We start from the raw sequence: 21102 nt of genomic DNA on the forward strand, positions 1-21102 counted from the left end.
CTTGAAATCTCTGCGTTACATACATTTGTTGACCTCGTTCCATGTTCATTAATCGTAAAGAAAAGCGCATGAAAATCCGCCGCCATCGTAAGTTAACATGACATCCCGTCCCAAGATCGAACCCCTAGATCCGGCCCTAACACCAATCTCAAACCCGTAAACCAAGAGACTCCAGGCGTAAGAAGCCTTCTCTCACCCTACGATGGAAACGTCAATGTCAGATCCGATAATGCATCATATTCTTCTTGATTTCTTCCACAATCTCCGCCGCTTCCAAGATATTCTTCGCTTCAAAGTCATAACGCTTCTGTTCGTTGGCTTCGTTGCCTCTCAATACGACAATCCGGAAACTCTTTGGATGTCTTCTGCTGACTTTCGAGCCCACCACATCATTGAACGAGATTGATGTCGATTTGGCATTCGACTCGAACAGTGTCCGCCCAGTTTCAGCTGGGAGAATGTGGATGTAGTCGTGATCGAATGCAAGCACCCGCTGGCTGGAGGCTGTGAGCGACATTGACTGTTTGCGTATCACCTGGTAGCGTCGATAGTAGCCCCCGATGATATCTTGCTGTTGAGCCAGCGGATGCAACATACGATTCGCTTTCTTTCCCTTCTTCGTTGTAACATTGGGGTTTTGGGTTTCGACCAACAAGGGTGCATTTGGCGAAGAGCTGCCTGGTGATCCCGTCAACGAGAGCGGGCCAATTCCAAAACGGCGCCGGACAAGATCAAGGTCTGAGATATTGCCGAGAGCTTCAACCGTGCGGTCGAGAGGAGCGATAGTATTAGAGCCCATCACTTTCAATAGAAAATTGCCCTTGTCTAAACCCCATTTCTTGCAAACGGAATCTAAGATTTCCGCGATATAACTGTCTGTCGACGTCTGCAAGGTCGTGGTGCGGGTTGATGACTCAAGGTCGAAGTATCGAACCCTTAGATTTTTCGAAACTCCCATCCTAGGAGTAGCATGTGAGACTGGTACGGCAGGACGATCGGCTGGCGTTAGGGTGCTATCATTTAACGCTGATGGAAATGGCTGCCCAAGGATTGGGTTGGCTCGACTGTTTGTGACTCCTTTGTTAACGGGGATTGAAGTAGGCTGCACTGGCAATTGTTGGGACTCATCGGCATCCTCAAGGATAGAAGCCACGCTGTAATTGGGGTAACGCTGCTCATTCACTTTGAACTCGGCGTCTGTCGCCTCGACAAGCGCAAATTCGTCGTAAGGCTTACTTCTAGACCTCCCTCGGACTGCGGCTGCGCGATTGTTATTGGATGTGAAATCCGCGAGGGGTCGATCGCGACTGAGAGGTGGAAAGTCATAATCAACCTCGCCATCATCCACCATCCGGAGATGCCAGCTGTTCACACTGAGTCTCCTCTCTTTCAGCTCTGGTTTGAGGCCTTCTTCCATGTATCTCCAAAGACTTAATCCAATTGCTTGTGCCACAGTAATCTGTCCCGGCTGGCTTTTGTCTTTTGATTCCCGGACTGCGGGGATATCAATCGGTTTGGTGGGTGTGGAAGATGATGGAACATAGATTTTGATATAGAGTGGAGTCCCGGTGTCACTCTTCCCCGAAAACGCGGCATATTTCTCTAATGGATTGGCAGGTGTTTGTTTTCGGGCTTGGAGCATGGAGGAAAGTAGACTGGTTGCCCCGATGGTACTGATTGGACGAGGCCGAGGGATCGTTTGTAGAATCGGTGAAAGTGCCCTGGGTTTCCTGGGCGAAGTGTCCCGTGCTTCAATCGGTAGTCGCGAGGTAGAACGTAAACTTCCACCGATAGCCACTCTATCTAACAGAGTGGTTGATTCTGCTGTTACGCCGAATTCAGAAGACAGGGCAGAACCAACTGATTCCGCAATGGAATCATCGTCGTTATCATGAATGCCGCCAGCTATTGCAGCCTCTAACTCTGCTTCTTCCTCTAATTTTTCACTGGATGTCTCGTCTCGCATTTCAATTATTTCCTCGGTTCCAGAAAAGTGGATCTGCCGTCGTTTCAGAACATCCGGATCCACGTCGTTGTCCGATGACATGTCACTGCTGGTGATGGTGTCACCGCGAGAACGAGCCTTGACAGCTTCCACCGCACCCAATGAATTTCGGCGAAACCGGGTCACAACAGATCTGATAGATGGTGAAGTGACGAGTACCTTGGGACCCTCAAGACCAGCGGAACCCCTGATTGGAGAAGATCCAGCGCGGCCTCTTACGGGCATCTTGGTGAATTTTATCTGATGCACAGCCCTACAAAAACATCAGTAAACATGATCGTCAAAGGCAAGCAAACAACCATGTCACTCTTACTTCGACCCGCCAACATCCTCCTCGCTGTCATCACTCAAGTCGCTGCTATCGTCCTCTTCGACCTCGCCATGTCTGGGAAGTTGTGCTCCCTCCTGAGTCTGCTGCCTCCGTCTCCGACCTTTCTTTCCAGGGCTAGATCTGTGCGGCAAAGGTGCAATGGTATTCGTATCGTCCCTTACTCCGGTTATCATTCCGCCTTCTTCGTTATCACTTAACCCAAAGCCAGACCGGTGCTCGCGTTCATGGTTCGCATCGTTCTCATTATTCTTCGATTGGAAGTATTCCGACGAAACCGCCGTCGCGACCGGTATGGGCGGAGAATATGTTCTCTTCAGAGACTCTGCGTATGTAGCAGCTGCGGATCCTGTCCATCCTGCGGCTCGAAAACCGGGGGTGTTAAGCGCGGAAGAATTGAGGGTAATAAGCCTATCGCCAACGCCATCTTTGATTGCAGAGAGATAGGATGTACGGAGTTGCCAAATGATGAAACTAGACAGATTATATATCAGAAACGAGGGTCCAAACTCCGAGAGTCACATTTGCAAAGGAATCACAGCTTACTCTTCGTTTTGAAGGAGCGACATATCTGCGACTTTTGCTCATGGAAGACTCAGTGCTCATAAGGCCGGTAATTCTGAAACAGCGTACACCTTTTGGAGGGCAAGAATTGAAGTTCAGAAAGTAGATTAGCAAAAGAGGGGATTGTTCCCTCTGACATCACCACCTCTCCATCATACGGAGTGAGCTAGAGTACGGGTGAGTGCAGCTAGATTTCCCAGGATCTGGATTAAGAAAAGGGTTTCCCGCTGATGTGTTCTTTGTAGTGTAATGCTAGTAGCGAAATGTCAAGATATTGAAGTCCTGGCTCTGATGGCATTCACAGTTGCCGGTCAATCATCCCAGGGCCCGTCTCATGGGTCTTGGCAACCCTTGGAAAATTGTTGATCCGGCGAGTCTAGGCTGCTACCTACTCCGTCCTATCTAACTTATCAACCTACTTTTCCTTTATGATTTCTCTACAGGAAACCTCAGACTCTTCTTTACAAGCTCCATAACCTTGCAGCTCAATACGCTTGACAGGGCCGACAGTCTTCAAATTTGTGATAAGGCGATTATCGTGCAATATCTATCATTGTGGGAGGTGCAAGAATGCCTCGAGGCAAACAACGCTCAAAGCTCTCCCAAACTCAATGCTCGGCAATGACACTCTCTTACAATGCGTGCAAAAACCGAGCGAAGATCTTGCCGCCACGGGGAGTTCCAGTTTGTTGGGCTCATAGAAAGCTCGGATCCACGGTCACTTTTTGCCAGGCAGTACTCGAGGGCAATCACAAATGCCTCCGAAAAATCCCTTTGACTGAAATACAGCTTTGTTCCGAACACAAGGATTTCTCCTTGCCCTGCTACATCCTGCATCTACCGACGGAGCTTCGTCAACATATTTTTTCAATGATTCTTGATGAATATCGGAGCCAATACGCGGAATATTACACATATTACAGCTTTTTGAAAAGGGCACGCCTGAATCGTCAGATTTTTGAGGAAGCAACTTACGTCCTCTATCGAAATTTCGTGTGCAAAGTCGTATTGTTTTACAAGGATATATACATCATGGGAAGAAAGTGCCTTTCAGTTCGACCTGGTTCCTGGCAAAAATTTAAGCGCTTTCACTTTTCATTCAATGTTTCTGAAAGAGATAAAGCGAATCTCAAAAATGTCAAGCGTTTTACAAGGCACCTTCAGAATTCCAACATCATCAGGCTCGATATTTCGGTGACATCATACAGTTCTTGGATTAATCCCCTTCTAGATGTTCAAGGAAGTTATGACACGATACGTTTGTATTTAGACGCGTTCCGGCAGGTAGGGAGAGCGAGAGAGGCCCGTGCTTTGTTACGCCCTGACCCGTCAGTAAAATTGAAGGAAATTGAAGACTTGACAGAATCCGCGTCAGTTAAGACTGAGGCCATAGCTATAGCATCGGGATGGAGAAGATACTATGAAGACTGGGTTGAGAACTTGAAACGTGGGCGCCTCATGGAAACACCATTCACGAGGGAATGTAAGTTGGGCAGCATCCCCTGTACTTTGGCGAAGTATTAATTACTGGAAGCGCTTACGGACAACAATTCGATAGCGTCCCCGCTGCCAATCCCGATGGAGCAAGATGAAGAGACGGAGGAAGAGTTCCAGGTCTACACGATCCTAGACTCACGAATCCGAAGAGATTGCAACAATGGGACGTTCTATTTAGAATACAAAGTTGACTGGAGTTTGGATTATCCTTCCTGGGAGCCTTTTGGGAATGTGGTGCCCGGCTGCGAGGAGCTGGTTGAGGAGTTTCACGCAAGGTATCCGGACAAGCCGAACCTCGCCACTCTTACACAGCTCGAGGAGCAGATGCGCCAGAACGTGTTATAAGATAGATGGAAAGGAAACTGGCGGATTACCAAGGAGTTAAGAGATGCACTCACAAGTCATAAAAGGGCAGATTAACTAGGTAACGTGCTGACTACCGTGGCTGCATGAAAATAATCTTAGCCGACAAGGAGCTTTTTTTTCTTAGTGAAATGGCTAATAGATAATTTATCAGTTAACTTTGCCAGGCCCATGTAACTAGGTAATATGGGGAGCGTGACATTCAATTTGAATCCAGCGGCTTGCCAGGAGAGCATCATCGAGGTTATAGCCAGAAGGCCGGTCTGCAATATCATCCCCCGTCATAAACCACGGGGAGCAAGAACAGATTTCCAGCAATGCTCAACACTGAGTCGGCCCATCATCTAGACATGATGGGATGCGGCTTCCAATCAAGCTTTGGGAAATCGCCCACATACCTAGTTAGGCAGTTGATTCAGGGGAAACAAAACCCGCTCGATTTCCGCCCATCTTTACTTCACTCATTTTACAAAAGATAATAATGATGCAGTCTCTGAATTCGAGTCCACCTGTGGGTTTGCAAGAAGCTGCCACCCTCTGCATTTCATCCTCCTCTCTCGGGTTTTATAAGTATGATAACTTGGTTCAGTTCTAGCGTGTGAGTCACAATATTCTTCATTTGCTTTAACGTGATATCAGATTAAAACGGCTTCTGCTTTCCCCATAGACAACTCACTCCCCATTCCCTCTCTTCTCCCTCTCGAAAAACCAATGGTAAAACCTTTTACATTCGGTCGCCTCATCCTCCACATAATCACCTACCAAATCTGCCGTTTCATTCGAATACATATCACGTATCGATCTCTCCTTCAGCTCTTGGGCATACTTGGCTTGCTCTCCCGCTGCCACGGCAAGCCCTTCTATTTCCTTTTTCGCTCTGTCGAGGAGAGCCTGATACTGGCTCGAGAGAAGGAGATATATGTAATATGCCCGAACAGTCCAGGTGTAAATAGGGCCTTTGGTGAGTGTCGCTGTCCCCCGGCTGAGTAGTGATTGGGCGATACACGCAGTAATACCCGCGTAGATGGCGGATGTGCCTTCTGTTTTAGCGAAATGGGACAGAGTGTGCAATAAGCTCAACGAGAAAATGGGCTCCCGGCTTCCAGCAAGAGGACTATCCGCAGCTTGGACTCGCCGATAGCCCGCCTGCATGCGAACTCGAGCCACTGAAAGCGGGTAGGTGAAGGACATAGCAACGATCCTACTTAGAATAGCAGGCAGTGAGCGGGGGAGCTGGCCAAGAAGTGATCCCCTTTCGGGAGACCGAGATAGCTCCGCATTCCAGCCCAAAGTGCAATCAGCGGGCATAACGGTCATTAGTAGAGATGCCGAATATCCAGCCCAAAGTCCCGTGGCACCCTGCTCACGCAAGACCTGCGTGACGAGGTCTTTGACTCCGACCGGCTCTCTAGAATCTTGCTTTCTCGTAACAATGGTCTCGATCGGTGCAATAACCAATTTGGTGATTGCCTCAGAAGCAAGTCCAAGAGTCAACTTCCCTGCCACCGACAAGCCCGGTGCATTCTTTGATCTGTGTACCTCCAGTTGTCTTTGGAGGCTTTTATACACCAGGAAGAATAGAAGAACATCGGCAGCCGCCTTGCCAGCGGCTTCGACGACGCCAACGTAAAACGCCCGCAGCCCTCCGTTGGCATGTATCCCCTTCGCCACATGCACGATCTGAACCCAACCACTGACATTCCGGCTTTGAACATCTTCATCGTGCTGCTCAAGTTTTACCTTGTTTCCACCCCGCGTCCTAACCTCCGCCGGGCGGTTTTTCAGCTGCAACCTCGTGACGATCAACGAGAGAGGATACACCGCAACCGTCGACGCTGCCGCACACAACGCCCCGGCAATCCCCCGTCCCAACTCTGGCAGCGGCGGACCCTTCATCATTCCATCCCGCGTAGCCACGGTCGTAACATACGAAGAGGGAAGGTCGTAGATGAAGCGGTGTTGGAAAATATCCTGCAATCCAGACCCGGTCACTTAGCAGCTTGGGGCCATAGAAAAGTGAACAAAAGACTGAAAAGCGTTGGATTACCAGCAAAGCTTCACTCTGTAAAGAGTCTGCCATCATTCTCAAAGTACGCCTTGAACCGAAGACTTATCTAGGTTCGTATTCGTCTGCTCAAGATTTCAGCGATGGGGGTTCTGGGTATGCGCCCAGATGGACAATCAACCCCATTGGGAGCGAACGGGTCAATCAGCTATCAAAGCCAACAAGCAATAAATAGGTCTCTTCAACACCACTTGGTTAGATTGCCTGGGAATAGTGGATTGTTTTTACTATTGACCAGCACGAATTCCACGAGGTCTCCGCATATGGTTGAGCTTCAACGATGACGTCACGTGCATGGTTACCTAGGTAGGTAGAGCTACGAAAAGCGCGCAGTGGCTATTTAGAACCACACGACGGGAAAGAGGAGGCTCGAATCACTGTAATAATATAGTAGACTGACGGGTGAATGGGTCAAATTGGATCCATAGCTATTCTACAAGGCATGCCGTATAGTAACCGCGCATAAATATAATGCGGTCTGAACGCCTATACTCCATTAAACTGCCATACCCGACGACGGATATATATCCATCAATCCAAAGCTGCCCATTAGCCCCTCAAAAGCAAAACCCATCCAAAATACCAGGATTCCACCATCTCGAAATAAGCCAGCAGATTGCAGAAAAAAAAAAAAAATTCATATGAGAATAAACATCTCTTCCCAATTAGGCTATCGTTCGCCGTCAAGGCACGCCCGTTATACTGGATACCGCATGCACGAGCAGCGTGGCATAAATATTGCGAACAAAGAAAAGATAGGTTTGGAAAGCCGATGGAATAGTTTAACCGCCGAAACCGTACAAAGTACGGCCCTGTCGCTTCAAGGCATAGACAACGTCAAGCGACGTGACGGTCTTACGCTTGGCGTGTTCGGTGTACGTGACAGCATCACGGATGACGGATTCGAGGAACGACTTGAGCACAACACGGGTCTCCTCATAAATCACTAACGGAAAGGCAGGTTAGTCACACGTGCACCTACTTCCGATGTATGAGACGAAGGGTGGTAGCTGCTAAACATACTTGCAGAGATACGCTTGACTCCGCCACGACGAGCAAGACGACGGATAGCAGGCTTGGTGATACCCTGAATGTTGTCGCGCAAGATCTTGCGGTGACGCTTGGCACCACCCTTGCCGAGGCCCTTTCCGCCCTTACCACCTAGATGAGAGCGTCGGTTAGCATCATTGAATGAGGGCGGTGGTATAGAGTCAACGAAGCGACGATCAATATCTTAGATATTGAACGCGACGATGAGGGTTGGGGCAGGGCAGCCAGATCGCTTCCACTGACGGAGCCTTGGTGAGGCGGGTGGTGGCGGATCGCATCACAGTCCCGCCAAGACCCATCCGTAGCCCCTTGCGGGAACGCTCCCCCGGAAGGACTTGACGTTCAAGAGAAAAATAACCCAAGGGGTAACAAATATTAATTACTTACGTCCAGACATGATGAATAAAAGTAATTTAAGATAATAGTATTGATGATTTGTCGATGAGAAATCAACGCGTTGATGTTGATGGAGGATCAAACGTTGATTAAAGAGTGCAAGAAAGAAGCGAAAAGGGAAAAACCAAAAAGAAAACCAAAAAGAAAGCGAAGGAGGGGGGAAGCCGACCATGTTTAAATACTCTGCAACCAGCGGGTGATCCCCAGCGAGATTTGCCTGTTTGACAAAAAAAAAAAAAGAGGACACGCTAAACCAATTCGGGGGCCTGGGGAACTTCAGCAGCGAGAATCAGAATGTTCGGGAGCGTGATTGGGCTAAGTGGCAAGGTTGCAAAAAGGCCATTTCAAAGTGCTCAATTCCAGACGCTGTTTTGCGTTGATTTCGCGGTGTTCTTTTGTTAGCGTGCCTGCCCTTTGATGTTCTGCCACTTCGGCCCCGCCAAGTCTTGGCTGGACTCACCGCCTTCGGGGCACATGACGTCGGCGCTAAATTGGATCGGGAATGGTGCCCGTACATCTTGGCAGTGGCTGGTCTGTGCACCGCCACATACGCATGTTGTTACAGATCTATGAAGCTAGTATTAATTCACCGCAAGTAGAATGTTTTGCGGGATTCTCAGTTGCAGGCCAACTTCAAGCCCTTAAAGAGTTTCATTACATAGCTAATCCTCGCCTTTCCGGCGACTATCCTCGAAACCGGTAAACCCGCGCCATGCAGCAGAAGCTATTCAATCCGCAAACAATTCCAGTAGCAAGACTAGGAAAGGCCGTCTGAATCCCGGAACTTTCTCGGTCGTTTTGCGGTCGGGCCGCATAAAAGGATATAAATATACTCATGCCATAAAGCAAGGCCAGTAACGCAGAGAAACAAGACTTTCAAACCGACTTTTCCCGCCGCAAAGAACCAGCAAAAGATATAGGAAAGATGGGAAAAACAAACCGATTCAGCGCCATTCCTGATGCAGTTAAAAGACAAGCCATTTCAACGAGATCATCAAAGGCCCCGAAGGAAAAATAACGTTACTCCGGCATATCTTTCATAAATAACAAGGCAAGACCACAGAAAGCCGAATTAGCCCTGTAACGCCTTCAAACAGCAAAAACAACGACAGAACGGGAACGAGCCTTGGAAAGAAAACGAGAAAATTCGCAAATCCAACGAATTTGACAGAACTCAAGCTTAGAGCCGTTAATCCCTTAGAACCTAGTAACCACACAGCCCCGCCCATATATTCAGGCCGTATTGTTTCGCTTGGCCAACATAAGTATAAGTCAATATGCATAATATTAGGTGTCATAAAACCCTCATAAAAGAGTAGTATTTTATAGGACTGGGAAAGAAGAAGCGTGGCCCACCATAAAAGGCCAGCTAAATCCATAATCAGCCTCGGATCGCCGTGGGAGTTGGCGTAGGTGTAGGAGATTGGGATAGCAGCCCTGTGGGAATCGTTTGGCGAAGAGAGTGAAATCGTAGAGGTGACGAAGAGCTGGAACTTGGATCGTTTGGTGACTGGGGTCTTGGCGACCGAAAGGGAAGCGACATTGATGGTTCTTCATGCGTAGGAGAAGCCTCCACTGATGAAAATAACGGCGATTCAGAAGGTGGCAACTCTTGATGCGGGTTTGGCTGGTTCTCGTCCACAGTGGATTGCGGATCGTCTGGTCGACTACGAGCTTTTGTAGGGGAAGAAGCCGTTTCAAACTGTCAAGGGAAATGTCAGCGCCGGTCGAAAGAATCGTTTGCTGGAGTAACTTACAAAGCAATACTTGTCAACCAGCTCCTTGTATCCTGGAGATTCATGATAGGGCTTTTCGGAGAGGATATCGGATGGCCTTATAGGTTCTCGAGAGAACGTACTAGGACTGCTGACAAGCTTTGTTCTCAACATGCCACCCATATCCTGGAGAGGCGTCACGCGATTATTGGTGTCTGACCCAGGTTGGACCAGGTCAAGGGTGCCTGGTTGCATCGCGGCAGAAAGCGAAGACCCGAAATCATACCGAGTTGCAAATGCTTGCGCAGGTGGTTTCGTCCGTTTTGTCGGCGTGTCGAGCAAATCATCATCCGCATGAGAAAGAGGAACTTGTTGCTGTGGTCGACTAAAGCCATCATCCCGTGGGCTTTGAAACGATCGGGCCGGGAGGAAAGGCATGTTGCTAGGTAGCGGAGGCATTGAGTGCGGTCGCGGGTTAATTCTGATATTGCGTGCAAATGGGTTGCTGGGACCACATGCGTGACCACGGCTACCATTCGTCCACTTATATTTTCTCGAAAAATTGACGTGATAATTTCTCGCATCGTTATTATCCCAGAATTCAAGGCCGTTAACGTGATACCTGATGCAAACGAACATTGTTTTGCTTTCGAGATCTGCCAAATCTGCCAGTCGAATATGGAAATGGAATCTGTCATAATTACTGTTTGCTCCCAGCAGGTTATCCTTGCGAGGATTGTTGTCGTATTCAGCCTCAACCTCCGAGACGGTTTTCCAATGGTCCAACGTAAATCTCGCTACAACATGTTTATGGAAAGCAAGATTGGCGACTGCAACAATCCCAACGAGGTATTTGTTGTCTGAGGATAGAAACATTCTCTCTAGACGCACTGGCGAGCGTTCGTTAACTTCCTTGGGGAAATTGGTAACCCGTGCTTCCCACTGGAAAGGTTTCGTCTGGGGAACCGAGTCCGCTCCAAACGGAAACTCCGTATCCCCATCGTACTCGTCCGCAGGAGATGAACCAGCACTGACTGCAACCGGCATATCGAGTTGCAAAAAGTGACGAACCTGTTCCAGTTGGACGTCGAAATGAACATTTTTCACAAAAGTAGGAGTGCCCGGCATGCTAGACGGCCTCTTTTTCATCCGGAGTGCCGGCCTCACAAGCTCTCCAGACTTTTTTCGAATCATAGATGGTCTCACAACGCTTTCTTCATCCTCACGGTCGCTTTGATCCGGTGTGTGCATTTCTATTTCAGGCAACTGACGTAGAATAGTACCGTCAACGGAGCTAGAACGAAGTGGTAGGATATCAATTGAGGGAGGTTTTCGGCGGGCGTCAGTAACAACGAGGGGCAACTCGGCACGTGGTGAAAGAAGCTCCTTTCTGCCAGTAGCCCCTTCAGCCGACGAAAGCATGGGCTGCGGCTCCATCGACATGATTGCAGCTTGTAGATCAGCCAACACTTTCTGTTGCTTGTTCTGGTCATCCTCGTCGCTAGAGGTTTGTCTCGACTCTGGAGGAGAGAGGACAGAACAAGAGGGAATCAAAGAAGCCACGTTTGTTTGAGGCGACTTCCATCCTACGCGGTTGATAGTCGCATTATCTTTGGTGGGAGCACCGTTTGTGGCATTAACCACTGATGGAGAAAGTGGGAAGCTAGCACGTATCGTAGGGCTCCGTCTATGGCGATGGATATATGAGCTAGAGGGGGAGACACGGGCCGTAGGGCGCCCCGTCAAAGGCAGTGAGGGTTCAGAATGGTGTCGTCCATGTGAGATAGCCAGTTGAGGACGAACAGGCGTAGGCCCGGGGCGGTGTGTCAGAGTCACAGATGAAGAGGGCGCCGTGTAGGGCATCCGGCCGATTTGCCCGTAACAAGTGGGCGCACAGAATTGTCGCTCCGCCGTTACCCGGGACGAAGGAAACCTGTTTTTTTGGGAATAAGAAGCCGGCAGGATGGAGGTCTGGGGGGCCAAGCACAGTACTAGCAATCCTTTGCAGTAAGTAACTGGATATTTCGAGTCAAAGACCACGTCAATTGAGGAACGCAGCCGGGTTGAAGGATGACCTCAGAGGCCACGAGGATGCTGGATATCTCAGCAGGTCAGAGAAGGCACAGATTCACTGGCACCCAGCACAAATGCGTGTACCACCTCGGCGGACTCTCTCAACACAGAGAAAAACAACAGCTCGTCCAGAGCTCGAGGACAGGGCCAGCTGTGGTTTGTTTTGTATTGGAGGGATAGCGACCTAAAAGGAGGAAAGGGAGGCTCACAGACGGCTTCGTGGGAGATGCAACCCCCCTGGTCAAGTAGATGGAACCGCACCAATCCGAAAGGGCAAAAGTAGGTGCAAGAAAGCGGAGCTTGCAAGATACCCTAGCAAAGGTCTGGGTTGTGTCTTCCAGGTCGTTCTTCAGGGTTGATATGAATAATCCACGGAGACCTGGGGAGGGGAGCTCCGGAGCTGTTGGCGTGAGGGGAGAAAGTGATAGATAAAGTGGAAGGACTGGGGATTGGGAGGATGGGTGCCCGCACCGAGTAGAGCACGGATATTGACAAGCGAGGAAGAGATGGGATTCACCGCCAAAGCGGGACGGCTTTTGGGCGTACAGAGGCAGGCAGATCCAGCGGCTCTGAGAGAAGCGAGAGGGGGGGGAATAGCAGTCAGAATCCAGGAAGGATTTTCGGTCGAGGGGTGTTGCAGGTGAGAAATCGAGCAGGCAGAAAGCAAGGAACTTGCGAAGCTAAATTACAATGAACAGAACGGAAGTGTAACAGAAGAAACACAGAGGGCGAAGTGAATAAAAGCAACTGCACGCAAAAACAAATAGGTAACACAAGCAAAGGGTGAAGGGAAGAGAAGCAAAGATAGCAGAATCAGAGAGTTAAGACGGAAAAGAGATAGGAAGTTGACGGGATGTGGCGGATTTTGATAGTGGACGGCCTTTTTTGGATGGAACAGAGATTTCACAACCTTCGTCAACACCCTTAGTTATATTTCCGCGCAGAACGAAAGAGGTCGCACAGGAAGATGTCCCTGAACCAGCGGGTAGAAAGTCAAAGAAAAGAGGTGTCTTTCGAATCCAGCTTTGTCAGAGCGCGAGAGAAGCCAACTTTCTTCACTCCGACAACGGGGATGCAAAGGAGGGAGAGAGGATCGCAAGGGGCGGGAAGAGGGACATTGTCCACCATGTACTCGCTTCTCCTGCACGGTATCGAGATTATTGCTGATAATAATGCTGTGTCGATAGTAAAACTAGCTTTACAGGCTCCTTTTTTTCCTTCATCCTCAATTGAAAAGCCGTGCTCAAGCTGAGAATATCTCGACAATGGTGACGTATCTCGACTTTGGTCCAGAGCTTTGCCAAAGCATAAAAGCACGCCGAGCTCGCAGAATGGAGACATCGCGGCGGTCCAGAATGGTGCCGTTGACCAAGTCCTTGCTGCTTCATCCTGGTCGCTACCAACAAGCCCATATCAATTCGCCCCTTGCCAAGCCACCGACATGATGAGTTTGCGAGCTGTGACAAAGGCAACGCAAAGATGTGCTTTATCTACTGGTATCTATACTTTATCGCTACTGGCTCTGTGAGACACAGACGCCGTGAAGCGCCGCGATATGCCTACTGATGGTGCCAATTAGAGCACCGGATCATGCCACTCAAATCACGCGAATGATGGAATCGGCAATTCGGCCACAATTGTATGACTTCTTAAACAACTGCACTTCGTCAACTATCGGTCGAGATGTTGCTTTGATTCTCGTCTTCACGAACCCCCTTGCCACCATCAGAGATTTTCTCGCCTATGAGATCTCGACACTCCCAACACCCCAGGTTGATATTGCGAATTCCAGAACTTCACTAGCCCGGGCCTGAGTGCTCTGGAATGTAATTTTGGGACGCTCCCTTTTTTGTATATACGGCTTCTGCCGAGACTTGTGTTCTCCGCAATGGCATTGAAACACAGCAGAAGCCGTCTTCCAAGCTTCTTCGATGATCCCGCCCAATCAAAGGCCATTGTCACTCAACATGCCATCTTTGTGCGCTGCTGGATTGAATCCGCATCTCTTAGCTCGAGACACAGGCTCCACGCACAGAACGCGAACCAGGGGGACGTTTGAGGGTTCGAAATGCCTTGCTGGCCAAACAGGTTGTTCCTCCGTCCTAACGTGCGCCATGGGAAAAGATGTCTCGCTTCCTGGTTCTCGGTCCCGTTTGGAAGATCCACTGCTCCGTATCTCTGCATGCAAACCCTGCAGCCATGAAGTTTAGCAGCTTGGGCCGGAGCCGTGATTGGGCTGGTCGTGCGTCTTCTCCCAGTTTTTCGGGCTTGCTTCCAACTTTTTGTGTGCAGGGGGGTCTGATCAGTGGGGACTCGAGACGAGCACTGTGAATGGGCGATTGCCTGGACGACATGGATGATGGATCGCGCCATCAGAACAGAAATGCACGGCCTGCTCCGCCCTCCGTTTTGTGCTTCTCCTTGCGGCTCCTCGTCGACTTCGGCCGTGGTAGTTTGCACTGTTTGCACCACCCCCAACCCCTCCAAATAACCTCCCAAGCAACGACGGCTGGTTGCCGTGTCAGTCTGTCAGACAAACCCTGACTCCCCGTCCCTGAGCGATCAAAGCGGCCAGAATTACGCTCTTTACGAGAGATATGACCTCCGTGGACTGGTATCGCCCCTGGCAGTCCTCAATTGGCGAAATTCCGTCCACAATGCGGAACCGTCGGCAGTCGTCAAGATACAGCTCATAGCTGACGCCAGATATCGATGCATTCGTCTCCCTCTCGACCATCGAGGCCCTCGAGATCCAGCCAGCGTGAACCTTCAGACAGAGCGGTGAAGGAATACATATGCACGTATTTCAGTGCGGGGTACGATTGAGCGAGGTACTCTGTACTTCTGTCCTGAGTTCCCTGAAACACGGTTTCGGGTTTGTGGCTTTTCACAGGAACGACCCTTTAGGGAGGGGTGGCTCAAGATCTGATTGAGTCGGAGCTAGCACTCACCGATTCATGGCCAAGGACTCCTCTGCCGATGGGTGGTGGCACCACTGCAGCTCCCTTATCTTCTTTCGCCATGCGCAGATGCTTGGGAATAGTAAATCGCCGGCCCTATCTTGGCTATTGTTCGTTTCGGGTGTTGAATTTTCAGAGGGAATACACTACCATGGAGTGGCTAGCGGGCTGGCCAGAGCTTGTTTCTCTTCTTAACATCGATTTGAGATCGGTCAACCATATACGGAGTACTTTTGGTTGCTTACTTCCGCTTATCGGTTCGTTTTCCTGTGGGCGACTTGGGGGAGGCTCCACTCCGTCAAGCCCGCTGCCATCTAACTTGTTACTCCAAGGCGATGAGTTTTGTCTCTGTTAACCGCGCTAACGTTTAACTACTATTTACGAGCTCTCTCTGGCAACTACATGTTCAACACAACCCAGTTCAGCGGCTGGATCTCCCATCTATCAGTATTCATCAGCCAGTCCTCAAACATCGCAATTTGGGCTATTATTATTGGCGCACGTTTCTTGAGGATCCAAGTTCGATAGATCCCTAAACACCCAACCGGTGCCAAATCCCCCAAGGTGTGTCCCGCTGCAAAGATGCAAGCCCAGACCAGCGCTCAGTCCTTAAGACCCTTGTCAAGTCCCTGTTATCGACATATTCTAGGCTCGATCATTCCTCTTCGACTTCATTCTTGAGGGTCTCCGCTTAACACCATCCAGAGCCAGATTTTGCTTTGTGGCAAAAGAATGCGCGATGCTTTCCTCCAATTACTGTATTTGGAACAATTGCTCCACACCTTCAAATTGCGGTGGCTCAATCGTCAAGTTACAAATATCGTTTATACGCACGGTTTTATCCAGTCTATACATCTTGGATATTTCGTGCGCTCAAGTGCGCATTTTACACCCAATCTTGCATCATCGTTGTCGTCGTCAACGTTGATCCCGTCAGCTTCGCTTCATATTGCAGCAACCGGATTCTCTCGCACGCTCATATGTAACACGAACCCGATGCACCATATGCATTGCGAGTCCGTCACCACATCTCGAAGATAGACTCCAGTCACAACATCTGCAATCGACGTCTTAAAGGCTAATGACTCTATAAGATTGGCTCAGCAACCGGAATCAGACTTGTGGTAGGATAGTCACAAGGTCGCTCTGCATCTTTGATCTCATATTGATTGAGAAGCACCTACATTCAATTGACGAACGGAATACTTTCTGCTGTGATATCGTGTCCAGATTGGTTCCATGTGGACACCGCAGAAACGGGCCGGTTATGCATATGCCTATGACTACCGTCAGCGAGACGAGAACCTTTTCCAATTGCAGTGCCTCGAGAGTTTGAGGGGCGGGGAATCCGAAGCTCCCGGGCCAGGAGAGCAGGTGTTGCCGCTCTCCGTGTGCTTGAGGATTCCAATAAAGTTCAAAAGACACTAAATTGCAGCTGGACCCGATTTGCAGGGCCTGCTCTCTACTACTCTATCGTGTACTCGGCCAAAGTACTAGGTGCTGCGAATCATAGAATGTTAGGCAAGATCCTTCCCTTGGCTTGATGGAGCTCAATCGATATAACTAGGTGTTCTCGCTCATGTAAGCGCAAGTGGCCGGACATCCCGCTACTCTGACGACAAATGAGAAAATTCCTCTTGTGGATTGGCAAGGCGGAGACTTGAAAGAGCTGCAGCCTTGTTGAGCATAGATTGCTTGGGCGAAGTAACCATCCAAACCCCATACTATGGAGGACGCGGTTCTTTAGAGCACCGCCTTGTATAGACGAAGGCCCAATTATCTCGGCCTCTGCAGCGACGTTTGGCGCCCTTCAGTAGTCTTTTGGCGTTCGGGATCTGTACTTCAGCCAAGTTGTGGGGTAGTGAACGCCTCCTTTTGCAAAGCTGCAGGGAAGTTTTAATGCGGGCTGATATTGCATTGGAGGTGAGGACCTTGCCCAACAGGTGCTGTGCTCCCTGCACGTAAAGGAACTGCCGTTTCGCACAGGCTCAATGCTCGACAAGCTGGGCCGTTGTATACTACTCTGGGTGGTTCGGGAAGGATTTGGCGGTAAAACGGGCGAATTCGAACGGGAAACCCGGAGGGAGACCCAGACAAGGCCCTCGGGACTTGGAAGGAGAAGCGGCTAGTTCACCTTCGAATTACCAACGGGTGGAAAGCTCCTGTCAGATGAGTGGCTGCGCATGCCCACGTTGTCAATATGTTTATATACACTCGCTTTGGTCAACGATTGCAGACTGGCAATACTAAATATGCGAGCTTCTAGTATCAGCGGACACATGCTCCTAGACTGGTCTGCCATTCTATTCCGATGCGGAGAAGCTGGGTATTCGATCGTATCTCCCTCCTATTTTTTTTCAATTACGCCGGTGACCTTAATGGCTACGAACTAATGTCAGATGATAGAGATTGCTCTTCTGGGTTCAAAACCTATGCATGGACAACTCACCTCCCTCCATCAACCTTGACCCTCGCCTGCTATCCCCGTATTTCGGATACCCGCATATGCAACACACGCTTGGGGCCAGAGATCGAAAGGTATCGTCAATTGCCGACTGATGGGCCGATTGGAACTACTCATGAACTTGCCTAATACTCTCTACTCTACGTGTGACTGCTTTTGGAAGAAAAAGGGGGTATCCCACCTTCAGATGCTGTATGGAGCACAGAATATAGCTCATCTGAGGTAGCTGCGTGGGATATGGCTGTGTTTCAATCGTCATACCATAAGCTGTACCCCTCTTTAAAATATGAGCTCGCTATTGGCCTTTTCTTCCCGGTACAATATGCACATACGTGCATATGACATGCATATGAACTATCTTGAACTATCCTTTTTCTTCTTGCACTCGGAAACACAAGCAAACTGCTTGTAAAAGCTATGGTCATACTGGGCCTGATGCTCCCCGCGGGTCTGCTTCTCTGCTTACCAGAAGGGTATGCATTTACGAGCTCAATCGCAATCGACTTTAATTGCTCCTTCAATATATTTTATTGGATTATTTGACAATCTCAAAGGCTTCGCTAAGAGATCCTTAGATTTTTTTGGTTGACTTGACCTAATACACGGTTTAGTACCAGACGTTGCTTTTTCGATGGCATACAGTGTTTATACGGAAACTGCGCTCGTCACGCCGATTTTCATTTCCCGGGGTAGGGCAAACGAATTAAGTTGCCGTGTGGCCTCTCTTCAGTCCATAACCGAGCATACCTCTCGATTAGCAAAGGCTTCTGCGAGAATTTGAGCTGGCCGACTGCCCCAAAATCTAATCATATCGGCAATTGCGATAAACCTGCCGGGAAATCAGCCAGGTAGGCTATCCCATTTGGAATCCGTTGAGACACAGCCTATATTGAGTGGGACAACTTTGAATGGATTCTCCGGTCATTAGATCTATCCATGAGAATTTACAACCCAGGCCCTGAAGACATTTGATATAAACATTTCAAATGTACATCACCAACTTATGGGTAGGCTGGCAACAACTAGCAGATACCATTTTGTCATGGGGATGGCCAACTATTGCCCTCCCGAGGTGTTGATGGCCAACAGACTGTTGGGGGGAAAATAATCAAAGGCTGGTTTGTTAGCCAGTTCCATCTTCGAACAAAGGGATGGTTTGAGATCCCGAAGGAATTCGAATCATCATTTCAGTACCCGCTATCAACTTGGATAGAGTAGGACTTGTTGGTTTTTCTATGATCTGGTGTTGAGGCCATCTCTCTATAGGTATATCCCAATTACCTACCGAAGCTATCAGATATGAGATAGTTGACTGGTTAAGCAAGCGCTGACAAATCCATAAAAGAAAGTAGTTAGTTACTTGAGATCAGCACGGAGTAAAGCATTCATCCATACGTCCAGCAACTTCCAACAAAGACAAGCAATCGATAAAACCAATAAACAAAGAATTTGAGCGACCTAGGAAGAACCTGGGCTAATAACTATGAAGTAAGAGGTGGAAATATCAAATAAACTTGAAACATAAACATCTATATCAAGATATTCTAGCAACTTCAGACAATTTCGACGTTCTCGCGTTGCAGATTCCATGGGTGATACCAGTATTCTCAGGCTCCACAAGATACTTAAGGCCTTCCTTGCGCTTTCTCCTCTTAAACCAAGGCATTGATAGCCCCTAGTTATGCATTTGGAAAACTTCTGACAAGCGCCAGCAGCCTGACTTGCTACCACCGCAACACCAGCCGAGAAGGCGAAAGTTAAACGCGTTTGCATCTGTGTATTGGGATGACCTATCAAAGGTTTGGTTAACGAAAAATGCATTAAGAGAATTGGATCGAAGGAATGTCTCTTCCCAAGTGCTTCAGAACCATAGGCTTGTTACTCAGCAGTTTCAAGATGAGGTGAAGTGTCGCTGTGGACTGCTTCTGTTCACTCCTGAATCTGTCTGTGCTTGTCCGCTTGATTGTCAAAGGTGGATAAAGAGGTTTGCTTGGTTGGGAGGGCCTAATCTTTCTGATTTTTGAAATGTATGGACCAACTCCTGCTACCATATTCTGACACTGACAGTCAGTGCAGTATCCCATGCCCAATGACCCCTTTGAACAACCCATCTTGTCTAGTATGTCCAGTTCCCAAAGTAAGAAGCATTATGCAGAATCTCCTCTGGAAGTTGATGGATCTCCTCTGTTTTCAACCTCCAGAGGAGAAACTTCAAGTACCTCAGCTGGTAGTTGGAACTTTCAACAAAATTTAATTGATCATGGTGTGTATCCAGATGGCTACAAATACCTGGATGGTGAGGTTCCTCCCATGCTGAATAGTTTTGATGAGATACTTGAAATATTGGCTCGACCACAACCTTCTCTTTCACTGACAAAATTCTCTGATGGGGTTTTCAAGAAACTCAAGCGAGCAGATGCAATGGCATCTAAGAAGAAACCAGTCACAGCTTTAGTTATTTCAATTCTTGAAGGTGAAATTGGAGACCCCAAGTGTGTTGGGGGTGAGTACCTGTTTGAGAACCTTGCTCTCTTGACTGATGGGGACTCTAGCATCAGCCAAGCCAGATCACTTCCATGGAGTGCGCCCTGAACAGCTTGATTGTCAAATCCACAAAAACTTGGTCACCATATTATTCCATCAACACAAGATGACCTTCCACTGACACCTAACTTCTTCTTGGAGGTGAAGGCCCCTGATCAATCTCTTGCTGTGGCTACCTGGTAGGCATGCTATAATGGTGCACTGGGAGCCAGGGGCATGCATTCTCTACAATCTTACCAGTGAGAGGAACCAATCTACAATCACAATGCTTACACTCTCACATCAACTTATCATGGTGCAAATGACCTTCTGATGCATGCTCACTGGATTCTTTCTCTCAGCACCAGCTGGATTGATTTCACACCTGTCTTGGATGATCCTAATGGGCCCTGTAGCTATAAATGATGTTGACTTCCATTCAGTGTTTGAATCCAATGCCACAGACAAAATATATGGCTTCTAGGTCCTGATTCCATGCTTATTTACAGCAGCGATTTTCTCTTGGCACCCCTTGAATGTGAACAACCACCTAAATCACAGTTGCACTTCCTTTCTCAACCACCGAGTCCCTTTATCAAGGCATTGTGCATACTGATATATTCAAGATTGGGTGATGGCGATGAGGACTGAATCTGTGAGTGTGGCAAATACAAATCTCTCCCAGGCATCCCGCCAGACAGTCCGTTCTACCAGTGTGGGCGATTTTGTTAAGCAATCAATTCGATTCTCTCAGGAATGCTTAAACAAATTTAGACAGAATCACAAGTCACACAAAAGATTGCACCTGCTAGTTTGATTTGTTGTTAATGTTATAGAGTCCGCCATTAACAGCCTCAGTATTTATATCCGTTGCAAAAAATAGATTTTCTCTCTCAGGTTCAAGCTATGACCCCTTTTCTTCTCAGTCAAAGCACAACGTCCGTTCGCCATTTCTCGAACCGACTTTCAGTCGCTTTGAAACGCTGGTCGCCATTTGGGTCGCATTTAACAGTCGAGATACCAGCAGTTGAAGGCATTGCAGCACGTCTTCACGTGGTCCTCGCATTTCGTACAAAAGCCCTGCGCGTTCATATCTCCG

General features: G+C 48.6%; 7 protein-coding genes across 7 annotated transcripts; 2 read left to right on the plus strand and 5 right to left on the minus strand.

Moving 5' to 3' along the window:
- Nucleotides 1-217: 217 nt before the first annotated feature.
- On the minus strand, nucleotides 218-2902 carry UREG_06329 (uncharacterized protein; the record flags this gene model as incomplete). Its single annotated transcript, XM_002583316.1, has 3 exons — nucleotides 218-2258; nucleotides 2319-2807; nucleotides 2880-2902. 3 exons carry the CDS (start codon nucleotides 2900-2902, stop codon nucleotides 218-220), a joined length of 2553 nt encoding a protein of 850 aa, XP_002583362.1.
- Nucleotides 2903-3929: 1027 nt separating this feature from the next.
- UREG_06330 (uncharacterized protein) lies at nucleotides 3930-4739 on the plus strand (the record flags this gene model as incomplete). The annotated part of the gene is made up of 2 exons (XM_002583317.1): nucleotides 3930-4380; nucleotides 4456-4739. 2 exons carry the CDS (start codon nucleotides 3930-3932, stop codon nucleotides 4737-4739), a joined length of 735 nt encoding a protein of 244 aa, XP_002583363.1.
- A 690-nt stretch (nucleotides 4740-5429) lies between these two features.
- UREG_06331 (uncharacterized protein) lies at nucleotides 5430-6653 on the minus strand (the record flags this gene model as incomplete). The annotated part of the gene is made up of 1 exon (XM_002583318.1): nucleotides 5430-6653. One exon carries the CDS (start codon nucleotides 6651-6653, stop codon nucleotides 5430-5432), a length of 1224 nt encoding a protein of 407 aa, XP_002583364.1.
- Nucleotides 6654-7604: 951 nt separating this feature from the next.
- Nucleotides 7605-8269, minus strand: UREG_06332 (histone H4.2; the record flags this gene model as incomplete). Its single annotated transcript, XM_002583319.1, has 3 exons — nucleotides 7605-7768; nucleotides 7846-7983; nucleotides 8260-8269. 3 exons carry the CDS (start codon nucleotides 8267-8269, stop codon nucleotides 7605-7607), a joined length of 312 nt encoding a protein of 103 aa, XP_002583365.1.
- A 1380-nt stretch (nucleotides 8270-9649) lies between these two features.
- UREG_06333 (uncharacterized protein) lies at nucleotides 9650-11426 on the minus strand (the record flags this gene model as incomplete). The annotated part of the gene is made up of 2 exons (XM_002583320.1): nucleotides 9650-9970; nucleotides 10026-11426. 2 exons carry the CDS (start codon nucleotides 11424-11426, stop codon nucleotides 9650-9652), a joined length of 1722 nt encoding a protein of 573 aa, XP_002583366.1.
- Nucleotides 11427-14001: 2575 nt separating this feature from the next.
- UREG_06334 (uncharacterized protein) lies at nucleotides 14002-15079 on the minus strand (the record flags this gene model as incomplete). The annotated part of the gene is made up of 3 exons (XM_002583321.1): nucleotides 14002-14247; nucleotides 14596-14823; nucleotides 15008-15079. The coding sequence occupies 3 exons, from the start codon at nucleotides 15077-15079 to the stop codon at nucleotides 14002-14004; spliced, it is 546 nt and encodes a 181-aa protein (XP_002583367.1).
- A 2818-nt stretch (nucleotides 15080-17897) lies between these two features.
- UREG_06335 (uncharacterized protein) lies at nucleotides 17898-18261 on the plus strand (the record flags this gene model as incomplete). Its single annotated transcript, XM_002583322.1, has 2 exons — nucleotides 17898-17953; nucleotides 18123-18261. The coding sequence occupies 2 exons, from the start codon at nucleotides 17898-17900 to the stop codon at nucleotides 18259-18261; spliced, it is 195 nt and encodes a 64-aa protein (XP_002583368.1).
- Nucleotides 18262-21102: the final 2841 nt, after the last annotated feature.

This window comes from Uncinocarpus reesii, genomic scaffold (genome assembly GCF_000003515.1).
Source record: "Uncinocarpus reesii 1704 scaffold_4 genomic scaffold, whole genome shotgun sequence".
Classification (NCBI taxonomy): domain Eukaryota; kingdom Fungi; phylum Ascomycota; class Eurotiomycetes; order Onygenales; family Onygenaceae; genus Uncinocarpus; species Uncinocarpus reesii.